This window comes from Lates calcarifer, linkage group LG23 (genome assembly GCF_001640805.2).
Source record: "Lates calcarifer isolate ASB-BC8 linkage group LG23, TLL_Latcal_v3, whole genome shotgun sequence".
NCBI classification, from domain to species: domain Eukaryota; kingdom Metazoa; phylum Chordata; class Actinopteri; family Centropomidae; genus Lates; species Lates calcarifer.
In genome coordinates, this window is record NC_066855.1 from 8,892,362 (window position 1) to 8,910,138 (window position 17,777).

General features: G+C 41.4%; 3 protein-coding genes and 1 pseudogene across 4 annotated transcripts; all 4 read left to right on the top strand.

Annotated features, from left to right (window-relative positions):
- Window positions 1-1,926: 1,926 nt before the first annotated feature.
- On the top strand, window positions 1,927-2,852 carry LOC108890425 (rho-related GTP-binding protein RhoG-like; annotated as a pseudogene).
- A 97-nt stretch (window positions 2,853-2,949) lies between these two features.
- LOC108890424 (zinc finger protein 813) lies at window positions 2,950-6,108 on the top strand. Of its 2 annotated transcripts, none has more exons than XM_018687293.2 (3): window positions 2,950-3,735; window positions 3,827-4,017; window positions 4,127-6,108. In XM_018687293.2, the coding sequence occupies exons 1-3, from the start codon at window positions 3,704-3,706 to the stop codon at window positions 5,068-5,070; spliced, it is 1,167 nt and encodes a 388-aa protein (XP_018542809.1). In that variant the 5' UTR covers window positions 2,950-3,703; the 3' UTR covers window positions 5,071-6,108. The 2 variants fall into 2 exon arrangements, with proteins under 2 accessions (XP_018542809.1, XP_018542810.1); XM_018687294.2 differs by having other exon boundaries at window positions 2,950-3,243.
- A 1,210-nt stretch (window positions 6,109-7,318) lies between these two features.
- Window positions 7,319-10,238, top strand: LOC108890422 (sesquipedalian-1-like). The gene is given in 5 exon segments (XM_018687289.2): window positions 7,319-7,411; window positions 7,901-7,995; window positions 8,426-8,689; window positions 8,691-8,730; window positions 9,595-10,238. Coding segments are annotated over 4 exon segments (816 nt in total). The 5' UTR covers window positions 7,319-7,411; window positions 7,901-7,914; the 3' UTR covers window positions 10,026-10,238.
- Window positions 10,239-12,507: 2,269 nt separating this feature from the next.
- On the top strand, window positions 12,508-16,180 carry mylpfb (myosin light chain, phosphorylatable, fast skeletal muscle b). Its single transcript, XM_018687290.2, has 6 exons — window positions 12,508-12,651; window positions 13,302-13,400; window positions 14,527-14,707; window positions 14,825-14,903; window positions 14,995-15,043; window positions 15,143-16,180. The coding sequence occupies exons 1-6, from the start codon at window positions 12,649-12,651 to the stop codon at window positions 15,242-15,244; spliced, it is 513 nt and encodes a 170-aa protein (XP_018542806.1). The 5' UTR covers window positions 12,508-12,648; the 3' UTR covers window positions 15,245-16,180.
- Window positions 16,181-17,777: the final 1,597 nt, after the last annotated feature.

The following is a 17,777-nucleotide window of genomic DNA, read 5'->3' on the forward strand; positions in this document are numbered from 1 at the left end:
GGCGACTACAAGAAACACAGCAGGGTGCACACGGGGGAGAAGCCGTACTGTTGCTCGGTGTGCGGGAAGCGCTTCAGCCAGTCGGGCTACCTGACGGTGCACCTGCGCTACCACACGGGGGAGAAGCCGTTCGGCTGCAGCCACTGTGGCAAGAGCTTCAGCCACTCGAGCAACATGAAGAAACACCAGCAAACCCACCTGTGAGGCTGCTGTGTGTTCACAAAACTGCTGCACCACATTTTTTTCAGCTGTTATATCATGACACTGAAAAGGCTGCCTGTCTATAAGCTGTCATAGGATAATAAAAAGATGCTAAGTACTGGATTCTCCATGAGCATCTTTTTGGAAGTCAGCTGAGCAAATTGCAATCCTGTTCAGAAAATGATGTACCTTCCTGGAGAAGTTATTTATTACATGAAAAATGTGCCTTCTTATATCAAATTAGCCTATTGTAGAGCATGTGATAAAGTCAGAAGTGGAAGCACAATCTAATCTACTGTCCTTGCCTTACTGTTGTCAGATGTTTAGAGGTTTGTTTACTGTGTTACTCACTGTATCCTGGAGCCTCTTGCGTGAACCTTCACGTTCATTTCCAAATCAAATAAATGTATTTGGTACTTCTGTGTGGTTCATTGTTCTGTACTGGCAACAAGAAGACTAGTTTAAACTCATCCTGTACAATCTGAACACAGAGAACAAGTGTTTGGGGGTGAGGGGGCACATTGATCAACTTGACCTTGCCTCCAAAGTCACCATGCCTCACCAGCATCTGTGGATCGGATTGTGTTGCCAAAATACTTGCCAAAATAGCTCAGACCTGTCGAGGCATGGGCACAGGACCTCTAGGGGTATTCTGTGTTGTCTCGCACTGAGACATTGGCAGCGGATCCTTTGGGTCCTGTGGGTTGCGGGGTTTGGATCTGGGGAGTTTGAAGGCCAGGTCAACACCTTGGGCCCTTTGCTGTGTTCCTCAATCCATTTCTGAGCAGTTTTTGTGATGTAGTGGGAGCACTTTCCTTCTGGTGGAGGTCCCTGCCACTGGGGAGTGTTGTTGCCATGGGGGGTGTGCTTGGTCTACGTAAATGTTAAGGTGGGTTTTCCATGTCAAAGCAACATCCAGATGAATGTCAGGACCCAAGGTTTCTCAGCAGAACATTGTACTGTAACGAGATAATCTGTGTTATTCACTTCACCTGTCAGTGGTGTTAATGTTGTTGCTGAGCAGTGTATATCCCTTTCAGATAATGTAGTTCCATCATACATTTAAGGGTATTTATCTGCCCTATCTTTTGTAGGGCAGTTGTCTGTTAAGTTGGACTGCATTAGATTGCACAAATGTACTTGTTACATTAATTAGTTAAAGCATTTAACATATTGTGATTTAGTTGAAATCATCAGTGCACCACGTCTGAACAGTTAACTGCACACAGCCTCATCAGAGCAGATAAATAACATTGCAGCACCTCATTACATCACTTCACTGAAAGGATGACAAAATGTCTCTCTCAACACCTTTCAAGTATTTCCCAATTTCAAACATTCCTTTCCTTCACAACCAGATACGACTTGTTTAAGTTTGATGCAGGCTCTAAAGGACTGCCCACTCAAGCAGATGTGTCAGTTCCTACTTAAATTTCACTTAGGAAAGTGATAGGACACACTACCACAAGACTGATACAGAGAGGTAAGTGAGATTTTTCCATTTATTCCATCATCATCAGTGATCTGAAATAAAATTCCCTTGTACTTGTTATTAGTTCAGGTTGGATTTCAGTTTGAGACTGAATAAAACATCAACATCACAGTAAGAGTTTGTAACATTTCGCAGAATGGAGACACAGATGCTTCAAGTCTGTTCAAAAATAAAATCCATTTCATCCAAAAACTATGTGACGTGCTTAATTAAGTGTTGTGTTTGTGTTTCAGAATTTCTGTAGAGAAAGTTGTCACAATGCAGAATATCAAGTGTGTGGTTGTTGGAGACAGTGCAGTAGGAAAGAGCTATCTGCTCTGCTGCTTATGTCAAGAAAGGTCTTCCCAAAGGAGTACAGTACCAACTTTCCACTCCACACAGGAATTGTCAGGTCACTATAGACAACGAGACTGTCGACTTTGAGCTTTCGGGACACTGGTGGCGACAAGCAATGTAATCGTTTACGACCTTTAAGCTATTACCAAGCCAACGTCATTATCATCTGCTTCTCCATTGCTGACCCAACATCTTATGAGAATGTCAAGCGTAAGTGGCTTCGAGAGATAAAACACCACTGCCCTAATGTGCCTATTCTCCTCTTGGGAACAAAGAGTGACTTGCGTGATGATCAGCAGATCCTGGAGAAACTGAAGGAACAGAATCAGACCACAGTCACCCAAGAACAGGGGACAACAATGGCAAAGCAAATAAAGGCTGTTAAATATCTGGAGTGTGCTTCTATCAACCTGGATGGAGTGGATGAGGTGTTTGATGAGGCCATTCGTGCCTTTCGCAGTCATGCAGCCTCCACCAAGAAACCATGTGTAATCTTGTAAATTAAGCATATAAATATTCTAATCTGATGTCACTGAACTTACATTTTTGAATGTGCTTTTCTGTTTGTGTCTATGAATATGTAACAATGCTTGTGCTTGTGGAAGCTATGAATGTGGGAATATTATGTATGGACTTCAGGCAGAAGTATCCAACTTGATATAACACATTTAACGGATAACACCGTGTTACAGTTAAATTGTTGTGATTTTACTTGCTACACCTTAATAATGTAATGTATTTACTTAATTTGGTTATTTCTTGTATTGTTTTTGTGTTGTTCCTTTATTAAATGTGAGTCTTTTTTGTGACTATTTTATTTTGATCATGCTTTTGTTCATTGTTGTTGTGAATTGACATCATTAATTTGGTAGGAGATGAAATTAACTGCTGTGTCGGACTTTTAGTTTGAAAACAGCACAGCGGATGTGGATTAGGTTCCGCTTCCGGAGGTTGCGGATTGTTATTATGCGTCTTGAGTCGTGCTTTATTATAGTGTGTACAGTGTTTTAAACTTGTTTTTATCAGTTAAGCGGGCTCAAAGTCATTTTAAAGTGAACGTCTTGGTAATACTGTAACCGCATGGCGGATTTGACGGGCCTTTGGGATGTTTAAAGGGAAAGCGATAACGTGTACGGTGTTAGCTTATGTAGCTAACATTAGCTATCCACGTTACAGTTACGTTATTAGCCGCTAACTTCAGGACTAGCTTGCAGGTACTGCAACTCTAAACATGTCTAGTTAGGGAACTGACAGTAACTACAGTCATCTGTTTGTTACCTTACAGGGTTTGTAACTTAGGAAACATGCTACTGTAATTAGTGTACAGCTCCATTGCAAATAAACTAAAAAAAAAACTGCCCAAGCACCCAGGATCAGCTTGGTATTACAGGAGATGACTGTAAAAGGTTTGGAAGGTCAGACCAAGATGGGATCATTGTACAAAAGCAGTCTCAAAAATCACTGTTTAGTGGAACATTTGGAAACTGCACTGAAATGACAGCACAGTTTCTCTAGTTTTCTAAGTTCTAGAGATTTTAATGCTTTTAAAATGCTAATTCAGCTTCTTACATCTAGTATTGAACACTGATACCATGTATAATAACAGTACAATTAATGACCAGTTGATGAAAGAACAACTTTTAGGTTTTCAAAGTTGCCCAGATACTTTGGTGAATGGACACGCATCTAATTAACCGACTGCTGAGGTTTTTTTTTAATTATAATTATTCCTATTAATTCTTATGTAATGACAGATGTGTACATTACTTCTTATCCTGAGTGCTGTTTCGATCTCAGGATGTCTAAGCTTGAACGTCTGAATGCTCGCGTGGCCAAGCTGTTGACTGAAGCAGTGCAGGAGGTTCTGGAGGTGGTGAAGGAGACAGTGTCAGAGTACCAGGAGAAAACTGCCAGGACACAGAGAGAGAACGAGAGTCTGAAGAAACGACTGCAGGAACTCCAGGACAAGATAACAAAAGAGAGCACAGGTGGGTACAAGTGTAATCATTTTGGGATTAACTGATTATGCCTCAATTCCACTCTGGTTTAAGTGTCTTCACAAGTTCCTCACTCCTTGATTTGGTCCTCATTTTACAGCTGTTCTACCCACAAGTGGACCATTGCCTGAAGAAAAACAAGACACAGAGAATCACAAGCAGCATTTGAGCGTCGCTCAGAGGCACAACTCAGGCATCACTCTCACAGAGCAAAAGCTAATAAGCAGCTGCAAACCTGACAACAATGTGAAGCAGGAATGCAAAGAACAGGAAAGCTGCAATAATACTGAATCGCGCGCTGAGTGCAATTTTGCAGGGACATTAACAGATCATTGCAAAGCACAGCCTGAGGAGGAGACATACATTATTGAGGAGGCGCTGACTGTCCAGACTTCACACAGTGTAAACAAGGACACCGATTCTGTCTTATCTAACAATTTGCACAATTCTCACTCCAGTAGTCCACATGGAGTAAACCTGGCTGCCATCAAAAGAGAACCAGAGCCAACAGACTTCACAACATCAGAGCCACCGCCTCTTCAAGAACAATATACTGGATGTGTGGACTTAAGCTGCAACTCCTCTCGTCACAACTCCGCCGAGACCCTGAGGCCACAAGGTAGCACTGAACCTTACGGACTTGTTTTTGTCCACTCGAATCACAGCATCGCCAGGAGGCACGGATTTGCTAAAAGCAGCAGGGCTGCCTATGATGTGAGAAAAATCAGGAGGGAGCACTTAGGGGGAGATGACTCCCACTTGTGCATCGTGTGCGGAAAGACGTTCAGCAGGGTTGGGAACTTGAGAATCCACCAGCGTTGTCACACGGGAGAGAAGCCGTACGGCTGCATACAGTGTGGGAGGCGTTTCAGTCAGGCAGGAGACCTGAAAAAACATAAGAGGGTCCACACAGGGGAGAAACCATACTACTGCAACCAGTGTGGAAAGAGCTTTAGTCGAGGGGAGAATCTCAAAAGACACCAGAAGATCCACATTGGAGAGACACTGCAGTTACAGCAGGCGTGGAGGGAGCAACAGTTGTGATTATAATATAAGAGCAAATCATTTAATCAGCACACTTAGTTTATGGAGAATCTTTGAATGAGATAGTTTGGTCTGTGCGCTTAGATTGAATTATATATTTAAATAATAATCTACAGATTACATGAAAAAGATCTCTTACAATTTTAGTTTTTAGTCCATTGTGTGCTAAGTACACAAGTCTGTACTTCTAATGGACCCTTTTCACATCAGGCATTTTGGCACATCCTAAATAGGAATATTAGAAATGTCTGCATTCAACATAGGTAAGCTAGTTTTGTGGTCCTGGTGCATACTGGCTCGCTGTCATGGCTTACTGGGACACTTGGTGGATCTGAGCCATCGTTAACAAAACATGTGCTTTCCCTGCTGCATTAAGTCAGAATGTCTGCTGTTTGTATCATGATGAAACAGGACTGTAGGAGGTAATCACTCAACCAAAGAGGCTGATGCTTTACAGATGGAAATGCAGTGATATGAAGGCATACCATCAGTATCTGAACTGATTTCTAACCTATTTTATTTTTGGATGACAAGATTTGGTAAGCTGAGTAAATTACTTAATATAAATGTTAAACTAGAGAAAGAGATAAAGTCTGATGGTCTTGGCTTTTGGGAAATACATACAGACAGGTGAATTCAGTTATTTTGGCTGACCAGATGTTTCTTTACATCACCCTCACTCTCATGTTAGATTTGTTGCACCTGTCAGTGCATCAAACATTCCAATCTAATCAGCCAGAGTAAGTGAAAAACACCTGCAGGGTTGGGCAGGAATTTTAAGATAGGCATGAGTAAATTGCAAAACGTCTTGAGCACTTCCATTTGTTGAAAGTATTAATATAAAAATTATTACATTTATTAAGTTATTAGTAATGCATCAGACAATACAGGAGGGAAACATTTGAGACATGAGACACTGACATCTGCACCTCTTCCTTGCAGTAGTTTGGACTAAACATGTATACCCACCCATGAAAGAGACAATGATCAGAAATATGATCAGCATGATTGTCATTAAAATTGCCTGATTTTCCTCAATGGCTGAAACTTGTTATTTGGTGGACTTATTTATTTCAGATTTGTTTAGTTATTTAGGATTTAAAAATAGAGTTTGCACCACAAAAGCAAGTAAGTTAATTGATAAACATCACAAACAGCTCAGTGAGTGACGTTTCAAGAGCATGTAATTTCTTGCCTTAATTAACTAAAAAGGAATAAAATGAAACACACTGGTTGTGTGTTGTTTGTGTTGAGTACTGCTATAAAGCTCAAATGTGTAAGAAATTACCACATGCGTCCACTTGACTTTACACAACAGATGTTAGGGATTTTCACAGAGGAACCAACACACACACACACACACAGACACAGACACACACAGACCCAGACACACACACAGACCCACAGCCAGAAACTGCATGTCATCAGCAGTGGGTCACATGTTTACACGAAACCACACGTCCATGCACAAGTTACATTTGAAACACAAAATGAAGAGAGAATATATAGTATAAACCTATATAAATATATATATACAGTATATTTACAGGTTGTTTACTGTTATTTACCCACAACCAGTTGTAGTCAATTACATACTGTAGATGACACTCTGGGGAAGAACCATGCACCCCAACACTGATCACCCCCTGGCCCCTGTCTACTGTCCAGTGTGCACTGTGTAGTATTCTGAAGCAAAGCCTTACCAGTCCTGTTTACACTGACTCTGTCACAGCACATCAAATGTCAACATATTGTACATTGTTCCCAGGATAAATAAAATAAAAGAAATTAAAAAGCTGGTATAATGTTATATGCTCCCAGATGACAGTTAGTTTGTGGTAATTTAATTAAACACAACTTTATTTACAACATGTGAACATAATAATACACAAAAAATAATGAAGGTCTTGTAAATTTCCTACCTATTTTTAATTGTTCAAATCAACAGAATCAGCTGATATATGGGAATTACATGGGGGCTTTAGGGGCCACAGAGGTGAGGTGGGTCCTCTTTGCCTGACTGGTAATAAAACCTTGCACATAAAGAAACTGAAGATGGCCTCTATGGGCAAAGTAATGACAGTAAACCCAGTGCCATCATTTGAAAGCTGTGGCATAAGAAACACATCATGAATACTTCTAATATTAAAACAGTGAATAGGTGCAATTATTGTTTAACTATCTTGGCGGCAGAAGTTGTTTTGCAGCCTACATACACAACGGTTAGTGGTGTTGACGTGGAGCTGCCCTCACCTTTAGCAACCAGGAAGTGATTGACACACACGCACACACACACACACACACCCTCCGAGGAAACCATAACACAACACACTCCAGAAAGGTGAGTAAACGAGAACCATGAGGATGTGAGAAACCGTCTGGTCTCGCAGTTTCTCAATTTAAAGTAGACATGTTACAAATAGAAACCGAAATTCACCAGTCTGTTATTATTGTGGTAAAGAGGCACAGATAGATGTGAGGACGTTACCGTCTTAAAAACAAGCGGCGTGTTATTAATGGCGGTCAGTCTGGCATGTCTCCAACCAAAATATTAAACTATACCAAACTACATTGAATTTCTTGTTGTAAAAAAGCAACTCGACTGTTTTAAAAGTGTTTGTAATCGAGGAGGTTGTGGAGCATTTCCTCGTTCCAACACGGAAAAGAGTTGAGTTTGTTTACCCACAGACACGAACTGAAGTGCGGCTCGGTTAAACATTAAAAACCAGTTAATATCAGTTCTCCGTAAACATACTAACATGGCAATATATGAGGAAATAAAAGCTGAATGATTTTCGTTTTGTTTGTCTGGCGTGTGTGCTCCGAGCAGCCTGTGATGTTGAAATGAAGATTGATGAAAAAATTGTGACCTATTTTGAATCCTGTAACTCACCTGTGGACAAGGAGGGGTTCCTCTACAAGAAGGTAAGACACATTGGATCATACTTTAATGAAACAATTTTCATTTTTAAGGGGAAGTGGATCATTTGTATGTGTAGTCAACATTATATTCATGTTTTAAAATGTTATATTCCCTCTCATTGATTTTATTTTTTAAACTCCCCCAGCAACATATTTGAAACATTTTCTTAGTAATTAAGAATATATATATTTACACACCACGTTTTATATGATACTAAAATTAAGATATTCCAGCACTACAATTACATAAAATCACGCAAATAAAAGTGCATTGTATGATGTAATATTTTGGAAGTTCTACTTCACTGTTGAGGTTGTGTTTGCATCAGTGGTTTCATGATACTCCTCCCACTGAGCTGTTTATTTCACCAAAGCAGAAATTGAGTAAATGAACCATTTGTAAGTGAGTCAATAACACACGATTGTCACACAGGGTGAGATAAAGACTTCCTATCAGAAGCGCTGGTTTGTGCTGAAGGGGAACCTCCTCTTCTACAAGGACCGGCCGGCCGACCGCGACCCCATAGGAGTGATTGTCCTGGAGGGCTGCACCGTCCAGCTGTGCGAGTCCGAGGAGCAGTTCGCCTTCTCGCTGGTCTGGAGCGAGCCTGGGCTGCGGACGTACAAGTTTGCCGCCGAGGACCAGGCCAGTCAGGAGAGCTGGATCAAAGCCCTGCTGTCAGCCAACCACAACTACCTTGGCCCTGCTGGTGATGGACCTGGAGAACAAGTACAAAGGTGAGAGATGGCGAGAGGAGCTGGATGTCTTTATCTCTGTGGGTCAAAGAGAGCAGGCTTTGTTCTGGAGAGCAGCTGTGAGAGGCGTTGCATCACTGTTTACTGCTGGACATTAGATACCACGTACATGTTGGTACACAGTTATAGTCTCACAAAATCTGTCACACTGTACAGTAACTCGCGTCTGTAATGACCTAACACTTTATTAGTGAGGGGTTAATTCAAATCTGTAGTAGTTTTGTTTTGTATTTTTGCAACACTTTGTACAATATGAATGGTGTTTTGTCGTCTTGTGTATGTATGTGGGACAGGGAGTAAAATCCAGTGCAACAACACAAACTACAGCCTAAAAAAAAACAGCTGAATCAAGTGCCTCTCTTCTGATGAGGGCAAAGATTGACCATGATAAGCTTAACAGAGACTGGTTTTACTGCAGGGTCTTTGTTTGTATCCATCTACAGCTATACTGTTGACTCTAGGACATACTAATTAAGATTTCATGATGTTATCATTGCTTATTGATTCTTCTCTCTCTCTCTTCTTCTCTTCTTTTATATATATTTTATTTTTTATTTTTTTGTGTTGTGTGTGTTGTGTGTGTTGTATGTATTATATTTTTTTGACAAGTAGCAGCAGAGTTTATTTTGACATAAGGACAAGTACAATTTGGCCATTTTCATCCTCTGCTTTTGCACCTTTGCTAGAAGATAAAACAATTTAACAGTGAAATTCACATAATAGAGGTTATGAAGCGGTCTCATTGATCCAGACCTGGCCCAAAGGCAGATAGTTTTTGACTTTCTGTTACTGTCACTGTAGCTCTTTGCTTATATATTTCTCTGTTTGTCTTTGCTCTTTCCTCAGACGCCTTAGTTGCGTTCCCCAATGAAACAGCCAAATCTTTCACCATGCCAAATTTCAACACAACAGAGGCGGGATATTCCGCAGCCTATCAGAGTGCGCAGGCTTCAATGATGCCTCCATACTCAGCACCAGGTGCGGCAGCAGGACCCACTCTGGGCTCCAATGTGATGCTTCAGACTCTGGCCATTTCCTCCAAAACAGCCAGTAAGAGATCACCTAAACTGTGGCCCAAGAGGAATGCAAATGTGGTGCCTGTTAACACCCCAGCTCCGCCCATGGGGGAGTGGCCAGCAGTCTGCTTTAACAAGGATGACTTTAGTAAACTGCATGAAGATTTTGGAAAAGAAGTCAAGGAACTGATTGCCAGATGGTCGAAAAGAGGACAAGGAGGAGAAGCTGCTCAGGGAGAGAACTTAATAGATTTTGGTTGATAAATGTGAAATGTACACGGGGTCTAAACCTTAATTTCAGTAACCAATGTTTCCATTACAAAGCTATAATGTAAATAGGAATTAGAATTACAGAAACTATTGTTGAGGCATATTTAAGATATACTTGTACATATTTGTAGTTGAAGAATTGTTTGTTTTTTACTCATCATAGAGTCATTAAATGATCTATGATCTCCTGCTCTATTGACCATTGTTCCTTGTAAGAGTGAAGTGATTTCCTCATATGAAGTTCAAAGTCAGGTCACCCACAATAACATTTTCCAAAGACACTAACACCAGCTGCAAACGTGGCCTTTATCTGATCGATCTTTATCTGCTCTGCCTGCTCCATCTAGTCTGTCTAGTCCACCACTAATATTTTATTAACATATTGAACATTTAGTCTATAAAATGTCAAAAAAATACAGATGAAAAGTACCCATTACAATTTCCTTAGAGGAGGCCAAGCTTATCTCTTTTTTTTTGTCCAATAAACAGTCTCAAACCCAAAAATACATTCAGTTTACAATGATATGAAACAGGGAAATGCAGCAGATCCACCCATGCAGGAAACCAGAGACAGAATGATGATCTGATCAACAAATTAGTAAAAACAATATGACATTTGATACAGTCTCTTGATTAGACATGCTTGTATTTAATAAAAGCATTGCGGTTAGCTCTATTTATCAATAATCAGATGTTATTGATCTCTTTTTTTGTCCAATTTGTCTGTATACCACTTGTACTTTAAAGCAGACCAGTGACTGTGTGGGTAAAAAAAGGACACCAGTTGTATGGGGGCAAGGCAGGCCAAGAAGGGTGAAGTCTGTCGAATTTTAGAAGAGAGTCAAAATGGCTGAGAAAGAGAATGGCAGGGGAGGGAGGGAGGCAGAGCTATTTCAGTCTGTACAGCTGTCTTGTTTTTATGGTCTTTGACAGAGCTCGGTCTCTTTCTCTCTCTGTCTCTCTCTCTCTCTCTTTTCACCTTCAGGCCCATACTTGAAGTGGCTGCACTTCTGCTCGTGACCCTCTTCACAGAATTTAAATTCTGATCGCCTCTTTGCAAATAAATCTTTTATTTAAAATAATCAGCAGCTGAATGATTCATCAGATCAAATCATTCAAACAGAATTTTATAAAAGGGTCAAAGAAACATTTGTCCCTTTGGAAAAAATTAGGTCATACTTTGTCACTTGAAATACTAGGCCCTACAAATGTCTGAAGACGCAGTATCAGTTCACGCTGGTGCTGGATCCCAGTACGTTCCTTAGCTGTACATTGGCGTGATTGATGGCAGCCTATGTAGCTCATATATGGAGATAGGTGGGTGGGCCACTGTCCTCCTAAAGAAACTATACTGGGAACCTGCAGGAGCATCCCAAATTAGTGCAGCCATGGTGGGAAAGCTGCTCATTTAGTCCAATCATCATTTGTTATTTCCTGTGATGGATGTGACTAATTATCACAGAAACACATTCAGAGGTCCTGCTATCAAGGACAGAAGTGAAGCATTTACAAATTCTGTCATGTACTATGAAACTTCATTCTTGTTGACTGCCAATATGTTAACTTTTTGGGGGTTTTTTTTGTAGCTGTATCTGGCATTTTGCACTTCTAAAATTCTGCATAAAACAAACTAGAAAAAGACACCAACAAGCTGCTGAGGTTTGAATGTACTGCATGTGAACAGTTTTAAAGGTCTGTTTTTGTTTCAGTGTAAAACACAGTCCATGTTTAGTTCTCCTTTTTCAAAACACAATTCAAAAGTTAAAAAATACAGCGTTTCCTCAAAGTATTTCCTGCCACTTGGGTCGGTATTAAAGCGCTGTTTACATTTCTCATTGATGCAAGGTCACTGTTTCTAGAGGCCTGGTAGTCGAGTGTCATTACTGGAGCTCGACCAGTGTCCATCAGCCAAATGATTTCAGGTTTCACGACTGTTTATAAACCCTGCTGGCCACTACCGATGTGATAGTGGGCACAAACCTCAGGCCGATCCTATCATTTAGACAGGTGATGACTTCAGGATATGTTAACTGCAAATACATGTTGGCATCTTGGCTAGCACAAGGCCATTAATTAATGGAAAGGGTTGGTCAGGTTGAGTGCAGGATAGTTGTCCCATCTGTGTGGGTATCAAGAGTAAAGCAGCAATGGCCGGTCATCAGGCAGGACACTGGGTTTTGTTCTCTCCCGCTGGATATAAAAGAAACAAAAATAGCCACAACAAAGGTACTCTCAGTATGTCGGGAAGAAGGGGAACGGGGGTTAGTTCAGTTGCTCTCAGCATGTCCTGTCCAACAGTCAGTTTGGCCATATTAGTCCACAGATGACACCAAAGTCAGGCCTGTGTGTTGGCATTGAATTCACCTCATTCCAAGACTCCTGGGACCTATTTTGGAGCATCGGTAAGCCGATCCGTCCCGCCACCTCCTCGCTCCTCCCTCTTTCTCTTACTTTCCCTCAGCTCTGTTTTCCTGCCAAACCTGATGGTGTGGCTAAAGTTAGCCCCCTGTGGGCTAGTATATAAGGCCCCAAGGGGCCATTGCTTACATGTCAGTCACATCGGCTTGGCGTAGGCTTCTCTTCTTGACCAACAACAACCCCACAAACTTGAGAGATGGTGAGTGTGGCCATGTTCCTTGGAAGAACAGTCTCTAGGGATCTAGGATCTTCTCTACACTAAAGTGATGCGATGAAAGCATCACTGATGCGTTTGCTATCTGGATTAATTACCAACATCCCAATGAAGTGAAATTACGGGAGTCTCTTAAGCTGAGCCTCCCAGACTGTGGATGTGGACCCAGTCTTACTTTTATCTGCTGGCTTGAGCCGAAGTCTGGCTAACATCTCCATCCTTAACCAGGATGAAATACTGAAATACAATCTGTTTAGGGATCAATGCCTTATGGTTTTGGTCCCCAGAGCAATTACTTAGTACTTTACCATAAACTGAGTGATAGATATAATATGGGCAGATTTCTTTTGTAAGAAAAACAAATCACATCTTCACAAGAATGTGTGACTCTGTTAGAAATCTGTCAAAATCCACAACAGAGTGATTTAATGACACTTATTTTGGAGAATTTTTTATTTTAATAATTTGGCATTTGGCTGTAGAAGTAACTAAGAACTCCTTTGTGTCCTTTTGTTTGTCAAGACATAGGGCATCTTTGATGGTCTTTATATGTTTTTCTCAGAGTTAGCCAGGATCTGTGTGTTTGCTTGATGTTTTTGGGATGACTGAAGTGTATCTTACCTTTCCTTGCCCAGGCACCCAAGAAGGCCAAGAGGAGACAGCAGCAGGGTGAGGGTGGATCCTCCAATGTGTTCTCCATGTTTGAGCAGAGCCAGATCCAGGAGTACAAGGAGGTAACATTTTCTTTGTTTGCACCTCACACACTTCATAAGATTTGAGGTCCCACTAGGCCACGTGAGGAAAGGAACATTTTGTGGCGCTCATATAACTGATGACGCCCAAGCACTATATGACCCCAGAGGTAATGCGAGGAAGCTCTCTCCGAAATGTATAGATCTGATTGCTTTGGCTGCATGACAGCGAAAAATGTCCTCATCAGCATGACGGGACGGTAAATCTGAGCTTTTCTGATGACAGGGGCTACCTCTCCCCCCTGCAGTAGCTCGGTAATCCTCCTCCGGAGACTCGAAACACTCGCTCTGTGACCCCACTGGAATGCCGCCCAACAGCTGGTGGACAGTAATATTAATCAAAGCAGGAAAGAGGGCTCAAGGTAGAAAGGACAAGAAAACATTCAAGGCCTGTAGATCTAATGTTGCATCTACACAAAGGGGAACAAAATGTTGTTTTGCTACCTCAAGAAAGTTTTTCGTTGTATCTGAGTATGCAGCACTTATTAATGTCATTGTTAGGATTAAAAAAATCAGGAGTCGAACCAGGGCTTTCCTTCAGTATCCAGGCAGAAATGAAAGAATACAATGGCTACAGTAGCTTCAGCTCACCCTTTAGGAGGTGAAAGAACATTTGGGACAGGGTCAGAAGATTTAGTCACAAGGCAAATAGAGGGGGAGGTGGTGGGGTGGGGGTGGGTGTGGGGGTGACAGCTGTAATCAATACCTTCTCCTTAAATGTCGCAAGGGGCTTGTCTCACATTCTGAGACCATTTTAACACCTTAGAAAGACAAGTGGCCGACCAGCTGCCAAGTCCCAAAAGGTTTCCAATGCCATCTTTGGTTTCACTGAGTGCTGGGCTCAGCTATGTGGAAAGAGAAGGGGAGAACAGCTCCACATTTACACGTTTATGTTGGCAGGCTGTCCTGCGCAAATAATTATCATAAGCGAGTCTTATGATAAGGACTTGTGAGAAATGTGAGAATCTCTGGTGTTCATTTTTAATTATCTGTATTTTGGTGGATAGTGTGAAGGTTTATGGATGTGGTCTGAGGAGGAGGTGACCCTGACCTTTGCTGTATGCCTATGTAATGTATTTAATACATTACCTAACTGTTCCCCTGGCAGGCTTTCACAATCATCGACCAGAACAGAGATGGCATCATCAGCAAGGATGACCTCAGGGACGTGCTGGCCACCATGGGCCAACTGAATGTGAAGAATGAGGAGCTGGAGGCCATGGTGAAGGAGGCCAGCGGCCCCATCAACTTCACCGTTTTCCTGACCATGTTCGGCGAGAAGCTGAAGGGTGCGTTGACACAGAAACTTAGCTTAGTTCAGCCTCACTCATTGCCTTTTGTTATTTCACATTTATCTTTGTAATCTAATTAAGTCTAAAGACTAATTGGCCTTCTTTTACTTTTAGGCGCTGATCCCGAGGACGTTATCGTGAGTGCTTTCAAGGTCCTGGACCCCGAGGGCACCGGCTCCATCAAGAAGGAATTGTAAGTTCTTTTACTTTTCACTCACAGCTCTCTGTGCTATAATCTGGAATCAGGATCTAATATTCATTTTTCTCCTTTTCTCCCTCTCCAGCCTTGAGGAGCTCCTGACCACCCAGTGCGACAGGTTCACCGCTGAGGAGGTGAGCTGATCCACCTCCCTCCTGTTGTTCACATTCTGTCAGTTTACCCTTCAGTTTTTCAGGGTTGTAAAGTCATTTCTTTAATCCTTCCCCCTGCAGATGACCAACCTGTGGGCTGCTTTCCCCCCTGATGTGGCTGGCAATGTGGACTACAAGAACATCTGCTACGTCATCACACACGGAGAGGAAAAGGAAGAGTAAATCTTTCCCAACCCCTCTGAAGATCTCTACCTCCGTTCAAACCCCACCATACTCGCCCCACCCACCATCTACACGCTCCCTCTTCTCCGTCAAAATGTGGCTTCCTCGCACACGCTCACGCCCTCGGCCCACTCTTTCCGCTTGCCAGCTCACTACGAAGAAAAAAAAAAAGACTTGTCTCCTTCATCGAGATACACAGTGAGAGGACTGAACGCTGTGGGGGGTGTTTGTGTGTGAGTACCAGCAGGGGAACATGGGATTATTTTCAATAAAAATAATCTTGTGACACTGAAACACTCTCTCTATCTCTGTCCCTGCCTCTTGTCCCTCCTCCTTTTCCTCCCATTACTCACTCTGTCCTTCTGTGTTGAGCCCAACAGTGCATGCATCATACCTACGTGCGGCGTGTATGCATATGCAGTCCAGTGTATACAGTGGTCAGTCGAAAAAAAAGAAAGAAAAGAAAACGTCTCTTGGGTGCTGTGGTGCATGCACAGTCACTTGCTTGAAACAAGTAAGCAGCCTGACCTCTGCGGTCTGTTAGTCTTAACCCTGACACTGAGTGTTTAATGGGTCTGTCCTTTTGTTTGCATAAGAGAGGAGTGTACACTTAAGGAGTGGGAGTACTGTACTATAATAGCTTCCCTACCCCTCTCTTTTTAAACCTGTCTCTCCCTCTCTTATACACAGGTATGAAAGGGAAAGTTGCAGTGAAAAGAGGAAAGCATGGTTTTTCAAAAACTTGTAAATAGAGAAAGAGATGGTGAAGGATGGTGAGCGGGAGGCAAGAAAAGAAATAAACAGAAGTAAAACATCTTTGTTTTGGACTCTTCTTCCTCCCTCTCACTGCTGTTTCTCTCCTGCTGTTGTGACTGTGTCTGTGTCTCTCCACTGTAACGAATAAAGAAGCACAAATAAAATCCGTTATCTTTCGTACGACACTGTGTCTGTTGGTTTAAGTGGGGGCATGGGTGAAAGCACTGCTGGTTGACTGTGGATGGCCCTGTAGAGCACTGACTGCACACTGACTGTAATATGCATATGACAAAGCATTAATAGGTTTAGATAGGGTACTTTTACATGGGTTCATAATTGTGGATAAGCACTAAAATCTACTAAACTTTAAGGTGTATCAAAAAAACTTACATACTGTACATCATACAGCATCAGTTCATGACCCTAAATGCACAAGACAGAGGGACAAAATTATAGAAACACCTAATAATACAAGAGTAATACATACCTTGTATAAGAAGAGGGACTACACTCTGTCTTCAGATCAGCCTCAGTATATGGTTTAATGCCATAGAATCCTGATAGTTTGTATTCTACAGAAACTATTGTAAAAGTCTCATAATGTTTGATATGATGATTGGAGGTTTAAATTACAGCTGGGATTCTGAAGAGCTTTGCTGCCTGTAAATGAAACGTCCGCCAGAGGCATAAGGTAAATTTGAGCAAGGCACCTAATTTAATTTTGTGGTGGAGAATAAACACCAACCAGGGGTGAAAGTCAGAAAGCAAGCATGCTTCATATAGAGCACCAAGTATGCCAACAACATATAGATTATATATATTATTTTTTAAAGTTATTTTACAAAAAATAAATAATCATTTGAATAACGTTTTTTAACGACTCTAGAGATGGCACTGCTGCTCTGACAGTTGGTCCACTATTTGGATGGATTGGTATTAAAATTCATGTAGACATTCATGCTTTCCAGTGAATGAAACTTACTCTCTGGTGTCATAATAAGGTTGACGTGTTTGGCTTTTGATTGTCTAAACAACTAATGGGTAAGTTATCAGACACGCCACAGAAATGAATGTCTTCCTCTGGATGAATTTTGTGATCCCCTGACTTTTAATCTAGTGCCCTCATCAGGTCAAAAGTTCAACTCAATGCTTTGGTTTATGACTGAGCTCTTGCGAAACCAAAAACATCCCAGTTAGCCTCAAATGATAGCATGCTAACATGCCAAATTAAAGAACTTTTTTTTCCCCATAACATCACATTTAATGACTGTGTTGTCACTAATCTCTGCCTGTCACACCTCAGGCTATTGCAGCCACTTAGCATAGAAAATAGAGGCATAATATATCATGGAATTTGTTTAGTATTTTCCTTTCCTGATTTTACAGTAAAACTTATTCAAATCTGTTGACAATGACAAATGATGATGGCATGCCTTGTCAAGTACAGCATTATATACCTACATTATTCAAATATAAAGAGCTTACTCAAACACAACACAACTCATTCTGCTTATAGCAAGAGGTGTGTTCAGTTCATTTGTTATTGGTGGGTGCTTTTAATTGATTTAGAGAGAAAAGACTGCGCTTTCTTTTTTTTCTTTTTGCAAAAATACTACAACAAATCTAAATGTCTCAGTTAATTAACATCACTGACAACCATAGCACAACAGTTGATGTCTCTCTGCACTGTATAGACCAGCAGAGTATTATCATTTGGACACGTGTGATTGTAGTCTCCTTTGTTTTTGGGTTTCCTGGATCTGTTGCTGTTGCTGCT